At 45.3% G+C, this 23,620-nt stretch overlaps 1 protein-coding gene across 4 annotated transcripts in view; it reads right to left on the bottom strand.

Moving 5' to 3' along the window:
• Positions 1–23,620, bottom strand: part of HDAC8 (histone deacetylase 8) — a 273,689-nt gene that overhangs the window by 168,205 nt on the left and 81,864 nt on the right. For 3 of the 4 annotated variants that reach the window (XM_029607525.1, XM_029607524.1, XM_029607526.1), the window contains one exon: positions 18,047–18,155. The exons of the other annotated variant lie outside the window; for it this stretch is intronic. In XM_029607525.1, coding sequence (XP_029463385.1) covers positions 18,047–18,155 — 109 coding nt within the window. The remainder of the gene's footprint in view (positions 1–18,046; positions 18,156–23,620) is intronic. 4 annotated transcript variants of the gene reach the window in all.

The following is a 23,620-nucleotide window of genomic DNA, read 5'->3' as shown; positions in this document are numbered from 1 at the left end:
TATACAAAACACCTAAATAAAGTAAATAAATAATAAATAAATATCTCAATCCAGAGGAGGGCACTAGGTTGACAAACCCATGGACAAGAAGGCCAAGCCATATTATAAATCTCTCTCTTTTGTACCAAGCTCTCATCATCCTCCTCATGTTTATCTATCAACCACTTTACTATGATTACACCCAGGACGACTTACAATAGAAAATATTTCCCCACCTCTTAAAGCATCAACCACAAAAATGAAGACCCATCAGCTCTAGAAAAAGTTCACAGGTATTTCTAGTAGGAACCCTTAAGTTGATTGATCATAAGATTGTTCATACAGTGATTTGGTTCCGAAAAGTGCTCCCCCACAGAGATATTATCTTGGATCCTACTCATGCTGCTCCTCTAACATACTACTTATTACTTAACACAGAAGCATGCTACACTGATGAGACAGGGCAGACGTTAACGATCAGAAATCAACTCGCACAGACACAAGATTAAACACTACAGCACAGACCAAGGCAACACCCTCCATGTAGGAGCATTTTTTGGGACCAATGACTTTTAAATCAGGATACTTAAAGGGAAATTCAAAACATACAAGAACATAAGACTTTTAAAGTTAAAATGATCAGATACTTCAGAACTGACAAGAAAGGACTCAAAGACCTAGGTTTCTTAGCTCATTATGAGCAATAGAGTTATACTGTCTGTCACCTTCTAATCACCCTTCACCACCCTCTACTCCCTGTCCCCTTTTATGATTCATTTATATTTTCTGGCAAATGTCATCTTTTGTTCATTCTAATCTGGCCCACAGAAGGGAGAGTTAGCTCCCAAAAATTAGTCAAGAAATATATTGTTGATCCAATAAAAATATATCAATTTATATATGCGAACATTTATTTTTGCACAGTTATGAGGAACAGCCAGCAGTTGCACTTTAATGAGCTTTATTAAGGATTGCTCCAAATTAAACAAACGGGTAGATTTTTAAAAACTGCGCGATTGCGTACTTTTGTTTGCGCGCCTGCTGCGCCTGCAGCAGGTGCAGCAGGCGCAAACAAAAGTACGCTGGATTTTATAAGATACGCGCGTAGCCGCGCGTATCTTCTAAAATCCTGGATCAGCGCGCGCAAGGCTGCCGATTTTGGGCAGCCGGCGCGCGCCGAGCCGCGCAGCCTGCCTCCGTTCCCTCCGAGGCCGCTCCGAAATCGGAGCGGCCTCGGAGGGAACGCTCTTTCGCCCTCCCCTCACCTTCCCCTCCCTCTACCTAACCCACCCCCCTGGCCCTATCTAAACCCCCCCCACCTTTATCCATGGATTTACGCCTCCCGGAGGGAGACGTAAATCCACGTGCGCCGAGACCGGACCCGGGGGCAGTTCCGGAGGGTGCGGCCACGCCCCCGGAACGCCCCGACCAGAAATCACGCCCCTGGGCCCGCCCCCAAAATGCCACGCCCCGCCCCCAAAACGCCGCATCGTTCGGCCCCGCCCCCAACACGCCCCCTTCCGAAAACCCCGGGACCTGCGCGCCGGCGCACAAGGCCCTGCTCGCGTAAATCCGGGCGGATTTACGTGAGCAGGGCTTTTAAAATCCGCCCGACAGAAGTTAAAAAAAAAAAAAAAAGTTGGAGCACAAAGCAACAGTATTATTACTTGAAGTTGTTTTAATTCCTGAGATAAAATAAGCGCTAGAAATTTGTAAAGCTCCTTCTTATTATCCACTTATACTAGTCAGGTAAATCTGGGTGTTGCTGCCTGATCATTACCCGAACCTTATGTGTGCACTAAGATGGCTGTGAGTAAATTTCAAATACAGGACAAACAGCCAAAAACTCACTGCAGTAGAGACAGATATAGTGAATACAATAAAGAAGTGCACACTTATTACACCAAAAAAAATGGCAAAAGAAAGAAAACACCCCCATCCCAGCCAGGACACAGAAAAGAGACGCAAGAATTACACGAGCAGAGAAAGTGAACAAAAAATCATAAGAACATGCCGTACTGGGTCAGACCAAGGGTCCATCAAGCCCAGCATCCTGTTTCCAACAGTGGCCAATCCAGGCCATAAGAACCTGGATTGGCCACAATCAGGTAAGTGGATCTCTAGATGTAGTCAGGTAAAGCAAAGGTGGTTGACCTGTAACAGGTAGATGATGTAATTTGATAGAGTCAGAGTTAAAGCAATGACTTCCAGATTTTCAGCATGCTCTACTGAGCATGTGCAGGCTAATGTCACGCCTTTGCATAGGTCTTCCTTAGTTTGGTATTTAGTAATATAAGGAAAAGCCAACTCCTAGGGGAGGTGGATGGATTCTGTGAGGACAGATATCCTGCTTCTCTCGGAAAACACCTGCTATAGGTAAACAATTTTTGCTCTCTCCAGGGACAAACAGGATATGCAGCCCTTACAGGTGGGGATTCCCTAGCTATAGATTACAGTCAATAAAAGAAAAAAAAAAAAGAAAGGAAAACATAAGAAAAACGCAAATAGGCAAAAATGCAAACAGCCAAAAATGTTTTTATATAAAAGGGCAGCCTGAAAATAATGAAAATGGGCTACAGAAGGGAAACCTCAATAACCTTGCAAGACAGTTGCATCGAGAGTCCCTATCCAAAAAGAGCTTGAGGTAAAAGTGCAGACTGAACCCCACATCACAACCTTGCAGATCTCACATGGGCATAGCCAGACTTGGACATTTTGGAAAGCTGGCAAAAAATGTCGTGCCCATCTTATTTATAACTACCAGGTCATTACATAATTTTGTGTTTATTTTCTGTGGCATAGATTAATATAATGTTAGCTATAAAACTTGAGAAGCCCACCAACCCATCAAAGTTATAATATATAAAGAATTCTGAGGACGGGGACAGAGCAGCCAATTAATTTCAGCGAGTGCACATCATTATAATCATTTACCAGATTTCAACTGTGTGGCAGAGTCTATTTTATGTGTTAATCACCTTTTTTTTCTTTCTTTTTCCTTTTCTTCTTATGCAATTAAAACAATAATGTAATGGCTGCTCACAAATTTTTGACAAAAATAGTAGCAGATCAGTCCCCAGCCGGTTGGCACTCTCCACCATAAACTTATTTTGACCCCATATGTCATGAGTAATCAAGCTAATAAAAGAACCTGAGGCTTTAAAATACTTGACTTGTGGTATTATTCGTCTGTTCAAACTCCAGCGAGGGTAGGGGATACAGTCAAGCCCAACAGTGTCAGTGTTGCGACATAGCTCTTGTCTGCATCAGGGGCCAAGCTCGTAACGGCTGGAGATAATGCACAGTTTCAAAACACTTCAATATTGCTAAGGTCCCATGGTGGCCAACAAATTAGTGCACTCATCCTCTGGTTTCTTTATGGATTAATATAGAACACCACAGCAAACACTGCACATGCAGACGCAATCACATTGTTAACCCTCTCTGTTAGGCCTACCCCTCTACAGATACCTCCTCTCTTTACATTTCAAAATATAGTGAAAACTAAAGACTTAAGTAAATATAAAGTCAGCAAAGCAAGGCTAATTTTTCTACATAATCCAGAAAAAAAACACAGCAGCAGCAACAATGCAATATCTGAAAAAACATCAGTCTGACAAAGGAAGGGCCACTAGCAGTATAGGTCTACAGTTGGGTAAAACAGACGTCATTCCAGACCACTTAAACTGAATTTGATCAGCTAGATTAGACACAAATTCATTAACTATTTTATTGCAGTTTTACAACCTACTTCCCATTCAATTTCTATAATAAAAAAAGTCCTTTAAACTGCTTATGCTAGATCTTAAAATATTTTTTCACGAGCTTAAGTTTAGAAAAGCTGTGTTCTGCCAAAGCAAATGACACAGGCATTATCAACAAATCTGCCACAATAAGGTAGCTTTCATAAAAACTATACTAGAAAAGAGAAAAAAACACAATTGCATATAAGTGGCAGTATGCTGCATTGCTGATCAATAATAGCCCAAAACGAACCAATGCGTCCTAGTGTGTACTAAGTATGTATCACATGAATGCAGGAATCATAGACCAAAGAGTAACGACAGAAAAGGAACCACAGCAAACAAACTGTCCATAAATTATTACTTTTTTGCATGGACATTATATTCGTCACTATACCATAATACATTTTTAAGAAGTGCAGGCTGCAGGGCCCTTTTGAAAGCCTGGGGCGCTTCCTCTTTAAAACCAGCCCTACAAGTGGGCTTCTTATGCTGCCATGGCTCTGATACATCCTTCTAGAGTCAAGGCTCTCCCCTCCCCCGATGTAACAGAAAGAGATGCAATCTGTTATCCAATTAGATATATATATATATATATATATATATATCACATATATCTATTGAGGTGTTAACCTAAAATGTGATGGTGAACACAGTATGTGATTGTAGGCCAAGAATATGAATGCTGATCTTGTAAACCGTTGTGATCTTTATTTGGAACGATGGTATATAAAATGCCTAAATAAATTAGAAAGTGTGTGCTTAATAGTGGCAATATCAGGTCTATTAGGTTCATAAGAAACAAAAAAATGAATGGACTTTTTATGGATTTCAATCCATTCCAGTTAGAAGGCAAAGGCTGTTTTGCAATCCAAATTGTGCAAGATGTGTTCACCTTTGTGGACACGTGGCCTGGGAAAGAATGTTGGAAAGACAAATGATTAGTTAAGGTAGAAGCCCCTCACTATCTTGGGCAGAAATTTGGGATGCGTATACAGAATTATCCTATTATTGAAAACTTTTGTGTAGGGCAGATAAATAACTAGGTCTGGAGTTTACCTACTTTACAGCTGAAGAGAATACTAACAAAAATATGATCTTCCAGGTCAGGTACTTCAGCTCATAGGAGTCTAGTGGCTCAAAGAAAGCTTTCATCAGCTGGGTCAGCACTACACGGAGGTCTTATGACACAAAAAGAGGGATGAACCTATACAGAGATGGGTTTACCTTCTACATGATGGTGGTAGGTGCCAGTTGCACTGTGGCAAACCTTAACAGAGTTAGATTTTAGACCAGACTCTGAAAGATGTAGAAAGTATTGAAGCAGTTTTTGTGTAGTGAAGAAGAAAAGTTCAATGGCCTTTCCCTCATGCCAGAAGGAAAATCTCCTCCATTTAAAGCCATAAGACTTTATGGTGGAATCTTTCCTAAAAGCCAGAACTGAAGACATCTCATTGAACAGATTCAGGGGGTCAAAATTATCCTCTCAACATCCAGGCTGTGAGGGTTAGGGACCTGATGTTGAGGTGAAGTAATGTTTCTTAGTTCTATGTTATTTGCACTGGGGAATTCCCCAACCAAACTGGTTTGCTGATGGATAAATCCTGAAGTGGGAATCAACCTGTCTTGGCCAATAACAGGGCTGGATTAAGGGACGGGCCAACCAGGCAATTGCCCAGTGTGCAGAAACGCCCCAGTGGAACTATTGGTGGATCCCACCCCACCAGTGGCGAAGACAGAAGAGAGAGTCCAGACATGGAGGAGCTGTCAGTGGATTCCATCCCACCAGTGGGAGGCCGCTTCTCTTTGATTCTTCCCGCTGTGAAGAACGAACAAGCGATCCGTTTTGCTTACCGGTTACGATCTTTCCAGGTATTGCACCAGGAGTCTGCCGATATTTAGGTGGCGAAGAAGGCATGAGTCTTCAGAGTCCTTATGTTCATCCGGAGATGGCAGGGAGATGGCCTGCTTTAAATGAAACTCTGAGACCACTTTCGGTAGGAAGAAGGGAACGTGCGCAGCTGTATGGTTCCAGGAGTGAACCTAAGGAATAGTTGCCGACAGGATAGTGCCAGTAGTTTGGAGATGCGATGAGCTAAACATATTGCCACCAGGAATACCACCTTCAATGTTGAGGTGTAGTGAAAGACCGCGTTGGTCTGAAGGAAGTTCCTGCTAGGAAGTCTAATACTAGATTGAGGTTCCATAGGGGCACCAGCCACTTTAGGGGTGGCCAGAGTTGTTTAACTCCTTTCAGGAAGCGGGACAAATGCGGATGAGTTAATAGTCGTATACTGTCCACTTCGGCTCTGAAGCAGGACAGTGCAGCTACTTGAACCTTGAGGGAATTGAGTGACAACCCCTTCTTCATACCTTCCTGTAGGAAGTCCAGAATCATGGAAATCTTGGCCGTTGGAGTATCCTGTGGTCTTCGCACCGAATATTCTCCAGATCTGTATGTATAACAGGGATGTGGAGTACTTGTGCACTCGGAGCAGGGTGTCAATCATGGCCTTCGAGTGACCTTGCTTCTTCAGGACAGTCCTCTCAAGGGCCAGACCGTAAGAGAGAATCGAGATGGATCTTCGTGAAGAATCGGGCCCTGCCGGAGCAGGTTCCTGTGTGAAGGTAGGCACAGAGGGTTCCCTGCAAGGAGTCTTTGCATGTCTGCATACCATGGTCGCCTTGGCCAATCCGGGGCCACTAGTAGAACTAGTCTCCTGTAATGTTCTATCTTGCGGATGATTTTGCCTAGTAGAAGCCATGGGTGGAAGGCGTACAGTAAGTCTTCCTCTGGCCAAGTCTGGTCGAGAGTATCAATCCCTTGGGAGTGTGGCTCTAGTCTGCGGCTGAAGAACCTGGGGACTTGGGCACTGAGATAGGTGGCCAGTAGATCCATGGCTGGGAGGCCCAGCGATTTACTATCAGTTGGAAGGCTGTGGTTGACAGCGTCCATTCCCCCGGGTCCAGGGTCTCTCTGCTGAGGAAGTCTGCTGAGACATTGTCTTTTCCTGCGATGTGGGAGGCCTAGATCCCTTGTAGGTTTATCTCTGCCCATGCCATGAGAGGGTCTGTCTCCAGCAACACCTGCTGACTCCTGGTTCCTCCCTATTGGTTGATGTAAGCTACTGTTGTAGCGTCGTCCAACATTTTTCGAATCGCTTTGCCTCGGAGTCTGTGGCTGAATCGCAGGCACGTTAGTCTGACTGCTCAAGCTTCCAGGTGGTTTGTGTTCCATCCCGCCTCTTCCTTGCTCCATTGTCCCTGGGCTGTCAGTTCCTGACAGTGGGCTCCCCACCCTCGCAGGCTTGCATCCGTGGTGAGCAAGGTCCAGTTCGGTGGGGATAGGCTTACTCCTCTGCTTAGGTGGTCTTCCTGTAGTGACCACTGAAGCTGAAAACGTACCTCTGCTGGTAGTTGGAGGCAAATTGAGTAGTCCTGGGACAGTGGGTTCCATCATGATAGTAAGGGGCGCTGGAGCGGTCGCATATGGGTCCTTGCCCACGGGACGACCTCCAGGGTCAATGCCATGAGGCCGAGGACTTGAAGATACTCCCATACCTTGGGGCATGCATTGGTCATCAATTGTCGTAATTGTTCCATCAGTTTCCTTCTCCTCAGGGGAGGGAAGAAGTCTTTGTTCTGTTTGGTGTCAAAACAGGCCCCCAGGTACTCTAGGGATTGAGAGGGCTGAAGACTGCTCTTGCCCGTGTTCACGACCCAACTGAGTTTCTGCAGTAGGCTCTTGGCTGGTAACCTGTCGACTCTCTTCCGAAGACTTTGCCCTGATCATCCAGTCGTCCAGATAAGGGTGTATCAAGATCCCTTCCTTCCTCAGTGTTGCCGCCACGACCACCATAATTTTGGAGAAGGTTCTGGGGGCGGTTGCTAGGCTGAAAGGTAGCTCTCGGAACTGGCAATGGTGACTCAGTATCACAAAGTGTAGAAAACGCTGGTGATCTTGGACTGGAATGTGAAGGTAGGCTTCGGAGGGGTCCAGGGAGGTTAGAAACTCTCCTGGTTGTACTGCCATTATGACGGAACGAATGGTCTCCATGTGGAAGTGTAATACCCGCAGATGATGGTTGAAGACCAAGAGAGGAGCAGACCAAGAGAGGTTGAGACCAAGAGAGGAGCAGGCCTGGGGGCAGGATCCAGCTGTGCTCCACAATGAGAATGAGCCAAACCATCCACAGGAAGAGGAAATAGGGGGATCGACTTGCCCTCTTCTATCAAAGATGGGTCAAGATCACGTCCGACAAATGGGTACTAAAAATCATTCGAGAAGCCTACTCTCTGGAGTTCTGCAGCATTCCTCGAGACAAATTTATGATGTCACCCTGCCACTCCCACACCAAGAGACTGGCAGTAGAAACCACCCTGACAAGACTACTCAGTCCGAAGGCAATAACTTGAAGGCAATAACTCCAATTCCCACGCCCCAACAAAATACAGGGTGCTATTCCATCTATTTTATCGTTCCCAAGAGAGAGTAGCCTTCTTGAATGATGTTTAGTACCCATTTGTCGGACGTGATCTCGACCCATCTTTGGTAGAAGAGGGCAAGTCGATCCCCTATTTCCTCTTCCTGTGGATGGGTCGGCTCATTCTCATTGTGAAGCACGGGTAGATCCTGCCCCCGGGCTTGCTCCTCTCTTGGTCTGTCGGTTCCAAAAGGGCTGGGACCTTCCGGAGGGACGAGGTGCCTGGAACTGCGAGTTCCAGTAGGGTCTAAAGCATTGCGAGCCTCTGCCCTTGGATTTTCTGGGTGAGGGATGTTGACATCTTTTATTCCTATCTTCCAGTAACCAAGGTACTGGGGATTCACCCCTTTTGCTGGCTAACTTCTCCAATTCACTTCCGAACAAGAGAGATCCTTTAAAGGGCATTCTTGTGAGATTCGCTTTAGATGTCAGGTCAGCAGACCAATTCCGTAGCCATAGTTGTCTTCTGGCTGCCACTACCGAGACTACGCCTCTGGCTGAGGTACGCACCAGGTCTGAGCTTGCATCCGTCAGGAAGGCTGCTGCACATTCCATCGTCTCACCGGTATACATTCCGGAGTTATTTGCTCTCTCAAGAGGAACAAGCAGGAACGTGCCACCAGTGCGCAGCAGGAAGCAATCTGCAATGTCATTGCTGTTGCGTCGAAGGCCTGCTTAAGGATGGATTCCAATCGTCTATCCTGAGTGTCCTTCAATGCAGCCCCTCCCTCAACGGGAATCGTTCGCTTTGAGACGGCACAGACCATGGGGTCCACTTTCGGAAAATGCAAGCGTTCCTTGGTCACTAGTTCTAGGAGGTATAGAGCTTCCAAGGCCCGATCCCCTTTGAAGCTGGCCTCCGGGGTATCCCATTCCAGGTCAATCAGTTCCTGGATCGCTTCCATCATTGGAAAGTAGCATGAGGCTTTACGAAGGGACACCAGAATGGGGTTCTTCTTTGGCTCCGCCATCGGGTCCGAGCCTGGAATACCCAGTCTTCAAAGTCTGGGAAACAAGGGCTGGTAGTTCATGCTTGTGGAAGAAGTGAAGCATGGCTCGGGTATGGTTCCAGGCCTGGAGGAATTTCTCCTTCTTCCAGGGAATCGCCATCATCATCTGAGGTGTCTGAGTCCCTGTCAGGGAAATTCTTGGTTAGGCGAGGAATGTGTCGAGGCATCCGAGTAGGGCCGGGAGGATCTTGTGCTTCCGGCAAGGGTTGAGCCTGGGGTACAGCCAGGGCTGATTGCGTCTGAACGAAGGTGTTGCGTCCGTCGGTGCTAGATGGCTTCGCCCCGTTTGCCTCACCTTGTTCACGGCTCCTCCCGCAACCCTAGGGAAAATGGCTGCCGCCGTGTCTACAAGTCGACCTCTCCGGCGTCCCCGGAACGGCTATGGTGCTGCCTCCTGCCATGCTCTTCCCAAGGGCCTACTAGGGTGCGCATACACCACCCACGTCTTTATTCCAGCAATGGCGCGAACCTTGGGGGCATTCCCCTCTACTGATGTCATGCCATCCAGATATATAGCATATATTATTTTGCTAGCTCATTGAGTTAGCAAGGACTTGGTCTTGACCATTCTTAGCCACTCTGCCACTTCCGTGCTGCCACTGGAAGCTCTCTTTCTGCCCTTCGGGGTAATTGCTAACCTGGGTACCCGCTCCTCGGGGGCCCTCTGCTTTATTTCAGATGCCTTACAGGGATCAGGTACTCGCTCCTCGAGGGCCTGCTCTCCCTGCCTCGGTGCCTGTATCATCTTCTTCAACTTTCAATCATCTTCAGCAACCATCTAGTGAGTAATCTAACTCTCAGTCTATCTCATCCACAGTACAGCCTTGCTGGGAAACCTTCACCGGAATTCCCCTATACCAACGGGGTGAGAAAGGTCCCCTCTGCCGAGGATCCTGAGTCTGCTACATCCAGAATACCTCACTACTGCCACCTCTGGTGGTACATCTCAAGCTGTATAAATAAAGAACTAACTCTATGTTTGTGCGTCCTGCATTTAGCCCAGTACTGTGGCGCCTCACGGGGCTCCTCCCCGTGGGTGTGGTCATCTGCCACAGTACCCGAGAATCCACCCAAACACCGCTTAACCATAACAGAAGGCTTGCAGCCCTTGGAAAAAACTTTTTTTTTTTAATTTTATCTTTATTAGTTTAAACAAAATTTACAAAGGATAATCACTTTGTACAGAAACAAGAGAACATAATCAGCATTATCTCACAATTTTCTCAGTTGTATTACAAAAGAACAACAATATCTATTAACTTGACCCCAAATATGAAGAGAAAGGGGGTTTACTACCAGGACATATGAGGAGATAATCTTAAAAAAGAAAAAGAATCTAAGAAGAATAAGCTTAGCGTTTAATAACTATTCTTTTCTTTATGACTCCACAATAGAGGCATCCTGGACAGAAGGATTGGGGAGTAATCTTTTCCTATTTTCCAACAATACTTTCATTTGTTCAGGTAGAAAGAAAACATAGGTAATATTATCTAACTTTAGTATACATCGACACGGGTACCTGAGTATAAAACTCACCCTCAATGAATGGGCCCTCCTGTTGCATTGACAGGAATCCCCTCCTTCTTTCCTGAGTAGCTTGAGCCAGATCAGGGAAGACCTGCACAGTTTTACCCATGAATTCTGCTCTCATATTTAAAAAATAATTCCTCATTATCAAACTGAGATCTTGCGAATAGATAAAAGAAACCAAGAGGGCAGACCTCTCTATTATTTCAGGACTAGAAGTCTCTAGAAAAGTTGTTAGATTTGCCAGGTCAAGTACTGGAGCAGCTTCTCCTCCACTAGATCTTACATGAGGCATAAAAGTCCTTGGAAAAATTCTAACCAGGAGAAGGTCCCTGGATCTATGTTAATCCCAGGGGGAGTCGGCGTAGGAGCCCCTGAGGTGCCCTCTTGTGGAGAGGCCATCTCAGATATGCATAGTATCTGAGTAGTAGTAGTTCCGGACCCATCCCCCAATAGTGAGGGACCAGGCTTTGGTTCCCTTTGGGCTTTCTGGCAATGCTGGCACAGGCAGGACTCCAGTTCAGGCTGCGCGGCTCTTATGTGGCAGGCTGTGCAAAGAGAGCGCCTGCTGGCCTTCTTGGGTGCCGGTGCCATTGCTTCTAGTTTCAATGCGCGCATATAGGTGTAAACGCGGCTGTGTAGTTGTGCATGCAGGGTGCACTCAGTTATGTGCACGTTTATGCACGCCGCTGTGTGCATCTGTATAAACACACGCAAGTTAGGCACATTGGCTGCCCGGCCTGCCCAGTGCGTACCGCCGGTCAAGAAGGGAAGATAGCGCTGATGCCCCCCCCGCGCGTAAGATGGCGCCCGAGGGTCTCCATGTGGACCCCTACACAGGATCAGGGCCTAGACAAATCAGGGCTGCTCAACCCGATCGGTGCTCCCTTTTACCTCGCCGGGAAGTAATTCGAATCGGTACAGCAATGCGAGCCTCGGAAACCAGACACCTGATTTAAAGTTTTCTGCTTACCTGGTCTCGGCGCTTACCGATCGAGTGCTGGGACGGTCTCCAAATGCGGGGGGAGAGGGCTTTACCTTCACCGTTGTGCTCGGTTGTGCACCCGCTGCCTTTCAGCACTCTGGGAGCTAAGTCCTCGCCAGGAACCGGCTACCGGACCAAGGCTCACCTCTGAGGGATATTGAAAATCACCTCAGGAATTCTCAACTGAGGGAGGGACCCTTAGGTTTCACCGCAGGAGAGCGGGGCTCGATCTTCTTTAAGGTAAATATTCTTTTTCTTTCTTCTTTGCTGTAATTGTTAACACTATTCTAGTGTTTGGGATAGTGTCCGCATCTGCTAGGAGATGAAGAGATACTGAAGAGCTGAGGTTACTGCAGGGGTATATCTAGAGTGACATCAGCTTTGAAATCTGACTCCGTCTTCCATCTGCTAGCAGAAGAGCACAATACCCACTGGTCCTGAGTCCATCTGGCTACACGCTAGGAAATAGCAATTTATGGACTTTTCCTCCAGGAACTTGTCCAAACCTTTCTGAAACCCAGCCATGCTGTCTTAACCACATCATCTGACAATGAATTACAGAGCCTAATTGTGTAGCGAGTGAAAAATAATTTTCTACAATTTAAATGTGCTACTTCCTAACTTCACTGAGTGACACCTAATCCTTGTATTATCTGAATATTATCACCAAAATTCCTTGTATTTGCTTCTCTTATCCATTATTAACCCAGCTGCCATTCCTCAACAGAGCACATGATTGACAGTGAACAAGACTAGAGAGGGGAATGAAGAGTATGCAAGAATGCAATGATTCAATTAAAATGGATAATAAATGCAATTTATAAAGGTAGTGATATTTTCCCCATTTTATAAACTGCTCTGTCCCAGCCGGCATTCCTGGGCTGATCAGATACTTTGGATGACCCTGAGTAGAGGGGGAAGTCTCCACTGAGATGATCCCTTAGCATGCTCCTTGACCAGAAGAGGCTGCAACATATTCCTTCTCTTCCCTTAACTCAAGCCTGTCTGCCATGGCACACCCAAACCCTGCCACCCTCACATAGACTCAAACCAGAATCTGTAGCATTTTGGTGCTACAACCTGAGCCACATGATTGGCCCATAAAAAAAGGGGGTTTAAAAATAATTGTATTACGGAAAAATTAATAACTACTCTGGTGTTCCCTTATCAATAAGCCAGTTCAAAGAGGATTTCCAACACATTTTCACAGACTTTGGTCTGTCTTGCTTTTGTAGACTTGTCAGGCATAAGAAAAAGGGACAGTTGGCCTCAGTTGCCCCATGTATCCTCCAAACAATGAAGTTTAATTGGTGTACAAGCCATTCAATTTCCAGAAACAATAGGCAATTATACACATGGCATCCCACCCAAAGGCAGGAGATGGGAGTTATCAGAGAAAATAGAAATCGCTCTCCAAGCAAGTAGTTTATTATCTGTGGAAGACAAGTACAAAGTGCATTTGCTTAAAAGAACTGTGTGATAGGATTCCGTTCCCTGGCTGTCTCCTTGTTTTATTAGGGCTGCCAGGGTACATCTCCATGGAAGCCGGGAAAGCACGTCCCACTGCGAGGAAGAGTGTGGGATAATTCTATAAGAACATCTTTGCATTAAGACTGGAGTTGCCAATTGGCTCCAGATTCACCTGACAGAATAAATCCAGTCCTGGGTTTATCCCATTGCGTGTAGGGACTTGTAGTTCTGATTTCCCTATTGCATTTCCTAAGAAAAAACAGACTGACTAAGACTTACAGCATGAGGGAGTGCTTTTGAGAAAGAAAAGCTTACAAGAGAGATGGGCTGGTCTTACCAATGGAGGCACTAAGGGGGGCATTTAATAAGCTGCCGTAAACACTTTGTGGTAGCAATAACATGTGGCATTTTCAATACCACGTGTTATTTAACCCCAAATATTGCTGAAATGGTAACAAGATGAACTGCATGCAAATACTTTGCAAATACATGCAAAGCAGCTCATTACAAGGCAATTTCATGTAAATAAAATAATATGGCTTACCTGAAAAACTGCTAGCTGAGCTATTATACTGAAACTATTATACTACAACTCGGGAGTTGTAGCTAATTTCCCCTGGAACCATTGGGAAGTTAACACGGTCCTGATGCTCCCAGGGCTGTCATTTAAAGAGCTCCCTGTCAGGAGTCTTATTGTTACACATCTCGGCCGTGGTAGGTCCATGCCTGGGCCTACTCACCCCAGGAATCCAGCTGCCAGCGCCGGTTCACCTTCACTCGCGGCGGTGGACAGCTGCCTCCGTCCCCGAGCGCCTCCACCCACCTCTGCCGCTTCTGACTCCTGCGCAGTTCCTCCCTGCACCCGGTGGATCTCCCCACATGGGCCGCAGTGATGCTGCCATCCCGCTTCCTCCGGGCCCTAGTTTAGGCGCACGACTCATGCATTCTTAAAGGGGCAGCGGCGGGAAAGTAGCCCGCGGCCCTGGATGATGACATCACTGGGCCTCTGTATAAAAGGCAGGGCCCAGCCACTTGTTCCCTGCCTTGGCAACAGGTCTCCACGTTTGTTCATGTGCTCGTTGCTTGTTCCTGGTTCCTGTCATCATTCCTGTCTCCTGTTCCTGCTTGTTCCCTTGTCTGCTCCTCGTACCCTTGGACTGATTCTCTGGTATGGACCCCTGCTCTGCCTGGACTACGCTTGGACTGATTCCCTGGTATTGACCCCTGCTTCGTCTGGACTACGCTTGATCTGATTTCCTGGCTCTGACCTGAGCCCTGCTTCAATACCGCGCCTTCCTGCCACCTGCTCTGACTCCAGCTTGCCTTGGACTCTCCTTCGGTATCCTACTGACCTGGCCTCTCAGGCTTCGGCCTATCTTTACCTGGATGCCCCTTGCTTCCCTCTGTTCCTGTCGGCATCTGGGTTTCTGGAATCCTGCCTCGTCCGGACCATCCTTGGCCCTCCAATACCTCTGCTGATTCCTGGCATAGCCTTGTCTTCACCAACTGGGAGTCGTCACACGGAGGCCCGCCTAAGTCCAGCCAGCCCTGGCACCCAAGGGCTCAACCTGAGGGGGAACGTGGGTTGGTATTGGCAAAGCTCCAGTCGGCCTCCGTCTCCTAGACTGCCTCCACCTCCCAACAGTGGGGACCCATAAGGCTTGCCCTGCGGGTAGCGTCAACTCCACCTTGGGCCAAGGTCCACCATCAGCACAACACTTGTAAGAATCCCACCACCTCTAAAGGCTGTCCCTACACATGAAAAGTTAAAATAAAAACAGATAAAAAGCCGGGTGGCGACGCCTCTCCTCTTTCCCATCTCTTTAAGCATTTAAGCAGCACCCAGACCACACCCAAAGTTAAGCCGGATCCCCCTTACTGGTCATACCTAAAATTTCCCTAGTGATCTAGTGGGGCCTAGAATGCTCCCTAGGTTTCAAGCCCTGGGGTATCTGCCAAAAAATGGCGGTGGTTGGCTGTTTTACTACTTATGCCCTAATAATATGGCCAGCTGCTAACATTTTTTGGAAGACTGCACAGGGCCCAGAGCCTAGGGGGCACTCAGAGCCCCACTAGACCATCAGGGAATCTTTAGGTATGACTGAGAGGGGATGGTGGTCATCTAAGTTGACTTTTGGTGAGGGTCTGGGAAGGAGAGGACCATCACAAGGTGACTTTTTATCTTTCTTAGTTTACTTTATAATGTGTACGGGCCGCCTCTAGAGGCAGCCGGAGGTGGGGGGAGGGGGAGGGTTTGGATAGAGCCTCTATGGCCATTTAAGAAGATGGCAGTCCAATGTGAAGAGGTCACTACTACATGATTTTTGAGGCTTTTTATTCTGCAGTATTTTACTGGGGGGGGGGGGGGGATATCACGTGGCCTTCTAAGCTGTGGTACTTGGTAAACTCCCGTGGCATTTTCTTCTCCAGGTAAAAATACCACAGCTTAGTAAATGATCCCCTAAGTAACAGAAAACCAGCATGTTCACGGGGTGTGCAATTCCAGCCTGAGGATTTATCACTAGCTGATAAAAATCTTGTTGAGTAGGAATAAAGCAGGGATGGACAACGCAGGTCCTAGAGCCTCTAACTGGTCAGGTTTTCAGGATAACTCTAATGGAATATGCATGGAACAGATTTCCATACAATGGAGGTAGTGTGTAAGTACATTTTTCTCATGCATATACTCCTATACTATGGTCTAATGCTGCAGGAACCAACCTTCACTTCCATTTCACAATGGTCTGTTCCCCCATTTGATTCTGTCACAACATGCTTGTGTGCAATGGATACTTTTTTTTTTTCTATTTTTTGAAAAGTAAAATCATAAAAAAGAAATCTAAACGCTATAAAAAAAACAAAGAGATTGAACCCCTTGATAACTGAAATTTCCTTGACCAAACTGCACAAGATACCATTTACTCAAACCTAGCAAACATTTCTAACGTTAATTTGGGCTCTGATCCTGTGAGGCTGAGAGACTAAGTGGGCCTAGCCTTTGTCTGTAGGTGGATAGAAGACCTCTGAAGAACACCTAGGGCTCCCAAAAATGGAATTAGTGACTCAGTAAGAAGCACGGCTGCTTCTAGGCTAGTATAGATCTGATACCCAGCATGGTGGCTAAAGGCCACACTTTCCTCTGACCCCCCCGCCACCCAAACCAGTGCCCCAGCTCAATGTTAGGAGGGGTGGTCTTCCCTTTCAGCCTCTGAGGAATCCTCTTCCCACTCAAACAGTACTCCTGCCTGCATTTAATGGGCACTCCTCCCTTATGCTCAGCCACAATAATGTTAGGAGGCAGTGACATTAAACCAAGGTTCTGACAACTTTCATGTCACAGCTAAATGAAACAATCTGGTTGAAATTCTTGCACAGAAAAATCCTACTTAGGTGAAGTAAAAAGGTACCCATTGTTTAATGCGCGTCTCCCTTATTAAAAATTATATTGCACAAATACTGAAGTACATTGGCATTACCGATGAGGGTCTAATATGCACAGAAACAGAGAAGAAAACATTTTCAGTGTAAGAGCAATTACACTCCTAAGGGAGTTAGAAATATTTCCTGCTGTAAAAAGCAGCTCCTGTTGTATTTGCAGGGCACCAGAAGGTCTCAATAACACAATGGATGCTTCAAGAGAGATTCCTCCTAAAGCCCAGGTATGATTCAGATTGCCAAAAACATCCATTCACCTGCTTCTTCTCTTTCCTCCCTTTTAGGTCCTATTGTTACATTTTCCAGATATTAAAGTATATTTCCTATTGCGTCTTTGACGACATATGTTTATAATTTGTTGGATGCTTATAAATGATATAAAAGATGTTGCAGTAGATGAGCACCTGGAGACTAATATTCTAATTGGTTGCATACTTTATATCACTATAAATTGGCGGCACCACACGTTTTAGGTGCACCTTTTAATTACAAGCAAAGCTCCTCTTTTGTAAATTCCTGAATCCCCAGCTTCAGTTGCTTGTGCTGTAACGGGTCACATTCTGGCTTGAAGGCATCGTGTTGCCTGCTGTTAGGAAGTTACTTGACTGTTGGTGTTGGTTTTACCTTTAAAATAACAACTAAAGCAGAATTCCAACAGCCTGAACCACATCAGAGGCAGCACATCTGTTAGGGTAGGCAGCTCATGTAAGCAAGATTCACCAAGTAAGAGGAGTCACTCAATGGTTCCTTAAATGGACATTTTCAATATTTCTCTTGACAATAGTTAAGAAATTTAAAATGTAGGGCTTTTATTTCTCCTTCAAGATTTCTGGGACTTGTAATCAGGATTTATAATATGCCATTTCTGGATAGCCAGCATTGCTTGCTTTCAAAGCCCGGCATCCTTGTTCCAGGTGTTTATTTCATGGCACTGCAAAGTGCCTTCTTTCCTGGCAGTCAGACTTTCCTCTTCCCTAACTCTTGATCACACTGCTTCGAGATAGAAGGCAGGCATTCAGATGACGAAAGGGAAGGATGCAGTGCCCTGTTAAATTAATCTATTACTGTTCCAAGTCTAGCTAACAGATGTCACAGGGGTACCCAATATTTCCAGCCTTGGCCCACACAAGGAGAACATCTGGAACTTAGTTTGGCTGGAAGCCTCTGATGGACCAACCAACAAACACTGGTGCTTTATATAGGAACACTCAAATCAAAAATGACATAGGCGGCCAAGCTACGGAACTGCCTGTATTTTCCCTGCTGGAACTTGACAGATGTCTCCTACTGATAAACACAAACAGCTGGTTTGGCCTGGAGGTGCACACAAGCCAAAACCAACAGTGCCAGCTGCGTTTATGCGTGCATGAGGGGGGGGGGGGGGAATAAACACATGAAACTCTTCCTCCTTACCCCTCGCAGACCTGGTAATATTTCTCATCCTGAATGCCGTCCTGGAGAGGCACATTGACACTGTAATACCGTCCCTTTCCCAGGCCGATGTCCGAAACGTCACCTGTTCCTGTGGAACAGGAAAAGAAAAAAAACTGCATGTGCCATGGTTCCAAAACAAGAAAGGGAAATGGGAGGGGAAGGAGAGGTGGATTTGGTGGGGACAGATAATCACTGAGGGATGCTGCTCGTGCCATCTTACTGCCCTTATAGGGATTTTACTTGGGGGGGGGGGGGGGGAGTCACATTTACACTGCGCACTGCTCCACCAATCCCTAACAGTGGCTCAGAGTTGCAGAGACGATATCAGACTTTGCTTAAATTCATTGGTTTTCACATTAATGCTGGTGGTGACAGACTGCAGTTTTCAGTTTTTATTTTATTTTTCTTGGGAATTTCAATGTTATCACAAAAAAAAAACCCAGTGGAAAAATGACTTTTCCATTGATGTACTCAGAATTAAAATGTGACTTCATAGAAGCATGAACAAGATGAGCATTTTGGAACAGGAAAACAGACAGGATGTCCCTGTTTTGGCCAAGTCTGGCTTGCATGTTGCCCATTATTGGACCAATGGGTCATTTCTATATTGTTCATCAAGTCAATGATATTTCAGTAAAAAGCATCACAATGACATGGACAGAAAGACATGGGAAAGAAGAGAGCCTGGGTCTGGACTGTGAAATACCAAACTTGAGTATGCAAAGTTTCTAATGTGATTACTGCGGATCCCTCATCCATCAGGGCCAGTCAGACCTGATGTGCTGTAGAGATGGTGTGGTGAGGCCTGGGGAGGGAAGGACACAAGACAGACAGCTGCCATTTTAGCAGGAGCCTCTGTCGGTACAGCACAGAGGAGGTGCCCCTCCAGCCTTTGAGCTAATGAGGGCTCCCTGGTGCTGCCCAAGCTTTTCATATGGGAAGGGGGCTCAAAAATGAGAGACAAAAAAAAAGAGATTAAAAAAGAAAAATGTAAGGTAATCACTAAGCATTTATTAATTTAAAAAAATAAAATGCTTCTCATGTTATACAGAGTTCAAGAGGGAGCCTGATACGCCCTTATGTATCAGTGGAAACAGAAGAGTCTAGTTTGGGTTTCATTCATTGCCATTGAAGTATTGCAATGTGTGATGCTTTAATATTTTTAGGATTTTAAGGATGCTGCTGAACTAGTCATATAAATCAGTTACTTTAGTACTTTAATATTATTTATGGGGTTTTTATTACTTTTTCTGAGCTTAATTGTAATGTTTTACTGTTTTTATATTATTGTTTTAATTGTATTGTAACCCACATGGAATAAATGCAAGCAAATAAAAATGTATTGGGTAGAAGGGCAAGTTAGAGGAAACAAACATAAACCAAAAGAAAGCCAACTTTAGCCAGCAGCAGGCTGCAAAGACAGTCCTCCCCCCCTATGATAAAGATGTTGAGAGTCTGTTAAAAGTGAGTGTGTGAAAGTAGATAGCAACTATGGTTACACACAATGTATGAGAGCCAGCCTACGGGACAGCATCTTAGTTAGAGAGAGAGGGCCAGGTGCTTGGTGCAAAACAGCATAAAATTCCATGCATCTCGCAGGAGGGCACTCACGCCGTGCCTGGCAAAGGCATCATTGCAACACGCTGCCTTATCCCGCTGCCCTGAAGCCCAGCTTTAATTACAACCAAGCTTTCTTAGATACAAGTTTTTGTTTATTATTGTTAATTTTTTAAATAAAGCAAACCCACCAAATTGCCAAGACGCTCGAACACCAAGATAAACCACAAGAGCCAATCTGAAAGGGTTTGCCATTCACACGTGAAACTCCGCCGAGGGCTTTTCACAGCCTCATGGTCTCTTTGTCAGACGTGAATGATTTGAATTGCAAGGCAGGATTGTAAACAAACTGTCTGGGACCGGTTCCAAGATCCAGCTTTTGAGGTTTCTAATCTTTGAGCAATAGCATAATTCAGTACATTTTTAGAACTTTCCAGCTTCAGTGTTTCCCATGCCTGGCATTACAAACATGTTTTTTTTTTTAGGCTACACCGTATTTAGGCTGGTGGAGCAAAGTTGTGAGACTGAGAGACAAAGTGATGAGAATTTCCAGGGAGACACAGAGGCTCAGAGCTATAGCGAGAGCTCTCAGTATCTCTGGGCCATATCCGCTAAGCAGATTTACGAGGCTCCCTATGGGCAGTCACAAAAACCAGTGGTACTGAATATTCCAGTTTGAATGGGAGCTCATTCAGCAACTTCAGCAAAACAGGGAACAGTTCCTGTAGACTTAGGAGGTCTTACAGAACCTGAATGGGATTTATCAAAATAAATGCACCAGAGATCACCAAGAGTGTGCTGCAGAAAGATCTCTTATGTAATAGAGAACGTATCTGTATGCAGAAATATTAAATGCGAATTTTAAAAGCCCTAGGCCTGCTGAAGCCAGGAGATACACGCAGAAGTCGGGCCAGCGCGTGCTGCATGGATTTTTAAAAAGCGTGCGAGTAGGCGCGTATCTCCTGGTATGCGCACAAATATTTTTTTTGCAAAAAAAAGGAGTGTGGCATGGACTGGCATGGGCATTCCTAGATTTCTCAAGGAAAGCCGCGCATAAGTATTTACGCACACGAGTGCGCGCCGGGGTTCCCTACCGCGTAATTTTTCTTCTGCTAGGGATGGCTTGTAAGTCTGGAAGCAAAAAAAACCAAGCTAGTCAGCAAAGTCTTAAGGGTAGGGGTTAACAGCATAAAAGAGAGGCTAATTAACAAGGGAGGGGGGGAGTTAGGAAGTCCTATCCTTTACCTGGGCTAATTGGGAATGAACAGGTGAAACTGGCAATTGCGTCGGCGCAAATATCTACTAAAATCCTCACTTACGCGGTAGAGGCGGCATTTGTGCACGTCCATATAAAATTGCACGTACAGCCTGTGATATATTATACTCATATATGTGCGTACGTTATAAAATGGCTGCATCCATTAGCACGAGCCAGCATATGAGAGTACATGTGCACCCGTTTAATAGTTACCATCTGACACAATAAGAAATAATACGGAGACTGTGTGCACACACCTCTTACATAATAAGAAAAAATACTGAGAAAGCACCCAGAGATATTTCTGAAATAAATAGCAACTGGAAAGGAAACATGTGAAAACAAAACAGGCCACTCGGTACAAGTGAGAGAGGAACAAAAGGAAGGGAAACACAGATAAGCCAGAGAGACAATGGAAGGAACACACTCAGCCCTGGCCCTTCCCTGTGCCTGCACGCCAGCCACACCTTCCCTTCACGTCTGCCTGCATGACTCATTAGGAAGGGAGCTCTGCATTTACAGTTTTCCATCTAAAGCTCTTAATAGTTCACCTAACAAGCCATGGGGCCGATGCAATAAATGTGCATAGAAAGCGGGCGCGGAACAGTCAGCGCCCACTTTCTTAATGCGCCCCAGACGCCCCCAAAAGGGGGCACCATGCAATATTTAAATTAGGGGGTCACTTTAGCAAGGAGGTGCTAGGGGCACCCCTAGCACCTCCTTGCTAACGAGAACCCGATTGGTTTTCTGCCGGTTAGGAAAACCAACGCCGAGTTTAACGGTGTCGGTTTTCCTAACTCGGCAGTCCGCCACTTAGGAAAACAGACACTGGGGGTTCAGGAAACGGATGCTTGTCAGTTGAGCGTCTGTTTCTTGCACCCGTCTGTCAAGTGGGGGGTTTTTTTGTTTTGTTTTTTTTTTACTTGTTTCTTTAAGTTTTTCTTCCTACTTAATATCGCACTTTTTTTTTTTTTTTTGCATCGGAGTGAATGTCTAATAGCCTCATTCACATGCATTTGCATGTGATGAACGCTATTAGATTCATTCCGCGTTGAATAGGCGCTAATCCCCTTATTGCATTAGGGGATTGATTAGTTCCTTTCTATTTAACCCGCGTCCGACTGAGCGCACTATATTGCATCAGCCCATGTGGGCACCTAACCAGTGCTCTGTGGCTCTCCTCCCGCAGCAAAATTCAGTAGAATAGCAGAGAAGGGAACTAACCACAGATCCCCATTTCCTGCAGCAGTTTAAGGATAAGATTCTGCAGAAACAATAAGAAAATTCTGCAGCAGTTCAGGGCTACATTTCCAAATAAAGGGAAATGTATCATTGGGACATGCTAGAGAAATAAAGTTCCTGGATGGAATAAATGACAGCTTTACAGAGCAATTGGTTCAGGAACCGATGAGAGAGGGAACAATTTTAGATCTAATTCTCAGTGGAGCACAGGATTTGATGAGAGAGGTAACGGTGGTGAGGCCACTTGGCAATAGTGATCCTAATAGGATCAAATTTGAATTAATGACTGGAAGGGGGGCAAATAAGCAAATCCCCAGCTCTCGTGCTAAGCTTCCAAAAGGGAAACTTTGATAAAATAAGAAAAATAGGAAAAAACTGAAAGGAGCAGCTATAAAGGCAAAAAGTGTGCAAGAGGCGTGGTCATTGTTAAAAAATACCATCCTAGAAGCACAGTCCAGATGTATTCCACACATTAAGAAAGGTGGAAAGAAGGCAAAACGATCACCAGCATGGTTAAAAGGTGAGGTAAAAGAGGCTATTTTAGCCAAAAGATCTTCATTCAAAAATTGGAAGAAGGATCCAACAGAAGAAAATAGGATAATGCATAAGCATTGGCAAGTTAAATGTAAGACATTGATAAGACAGGCTAAGAGAGAATTTGAAAAAAAGTTGGCAGTAGAGGCAAAATGTCACAGTAAAAACTTTTTAAAATATATCCAAAGCAGAAAGCCTGTGAGGGAGTCAGTTGGACCGTTAGATGATCAAGTGGTTAAAGGGGCAATTAGAGAAGATAAGGCCATCGTGGAAAGATTAAATGATTTCTTTGCTTCAGTGTTTACTGACAAGGATGTTGGGGAGATACCCATTATCGGAGAAGGCTTTCATGGGTAATGATTCAGATGGACTGAACCAAATCACGGTGAACCTAGAAGATATGGTAGGCCTGACTGACAAACTGAAGAGTAGTAAATCACCTGGACCGGATGGTATACACCCCAGGGTTCTGAAGGAATTAAAAAATGAAATTTCAGACCTATTAGTAAAAATTTGTAATCTATCATTAAAATATCCATTGTACCTGAAGACTGGAGGGTGGCTAATGTAACCCTAATATTTAAAAAGGTCTCCAGGGGCGATCCAGGAAACTACAGGCCGGTTTAGCCTGACTTCAGTGCAGGAAAAATAATGGAAAGTGTTCTAAATATCAAAATCACAGAACATATAAAAAGACATGGTTTAATGAACAAAGTCAGCATGGCTTTACCCAAGGCAAGTCTTGCCTCACAAATCTGCTTCACTTTTTTGAAGGAGTTAATAAACATGTGGATAAAAGTGAACCAGCAGATGTACTGCACTTGGATTTTCAAATGGTGTTTGACAAAGTTCCTCATGAGAGGCTTCTAGGAAAAGTAAAAAGTCATGGGATAGGTGGCGATGTCCTTTCGTGGATTACAAACTGGATAAAAGACAGGAAACAGAGAGCAGGATTAAATGGA

Source organism: Rhinatrema bivittatum, chromosome 6 (assembly GCF_901001135.1).
Source record: "Rhinatrema bivittatum chromosome 6, aRhiBiv1.1, whole genome shotgun sequence".
Taxonomy (NCBI): Eukaryota; Metazoa; Chordata; class Amphibia; order Gymnophiona; family Rhinatrematidae; genus Rhinatrema; species Rhinatrema bivittatum.
This window is presented reverse-complemented; position numbering and strand designations above follow the sequence as displayed.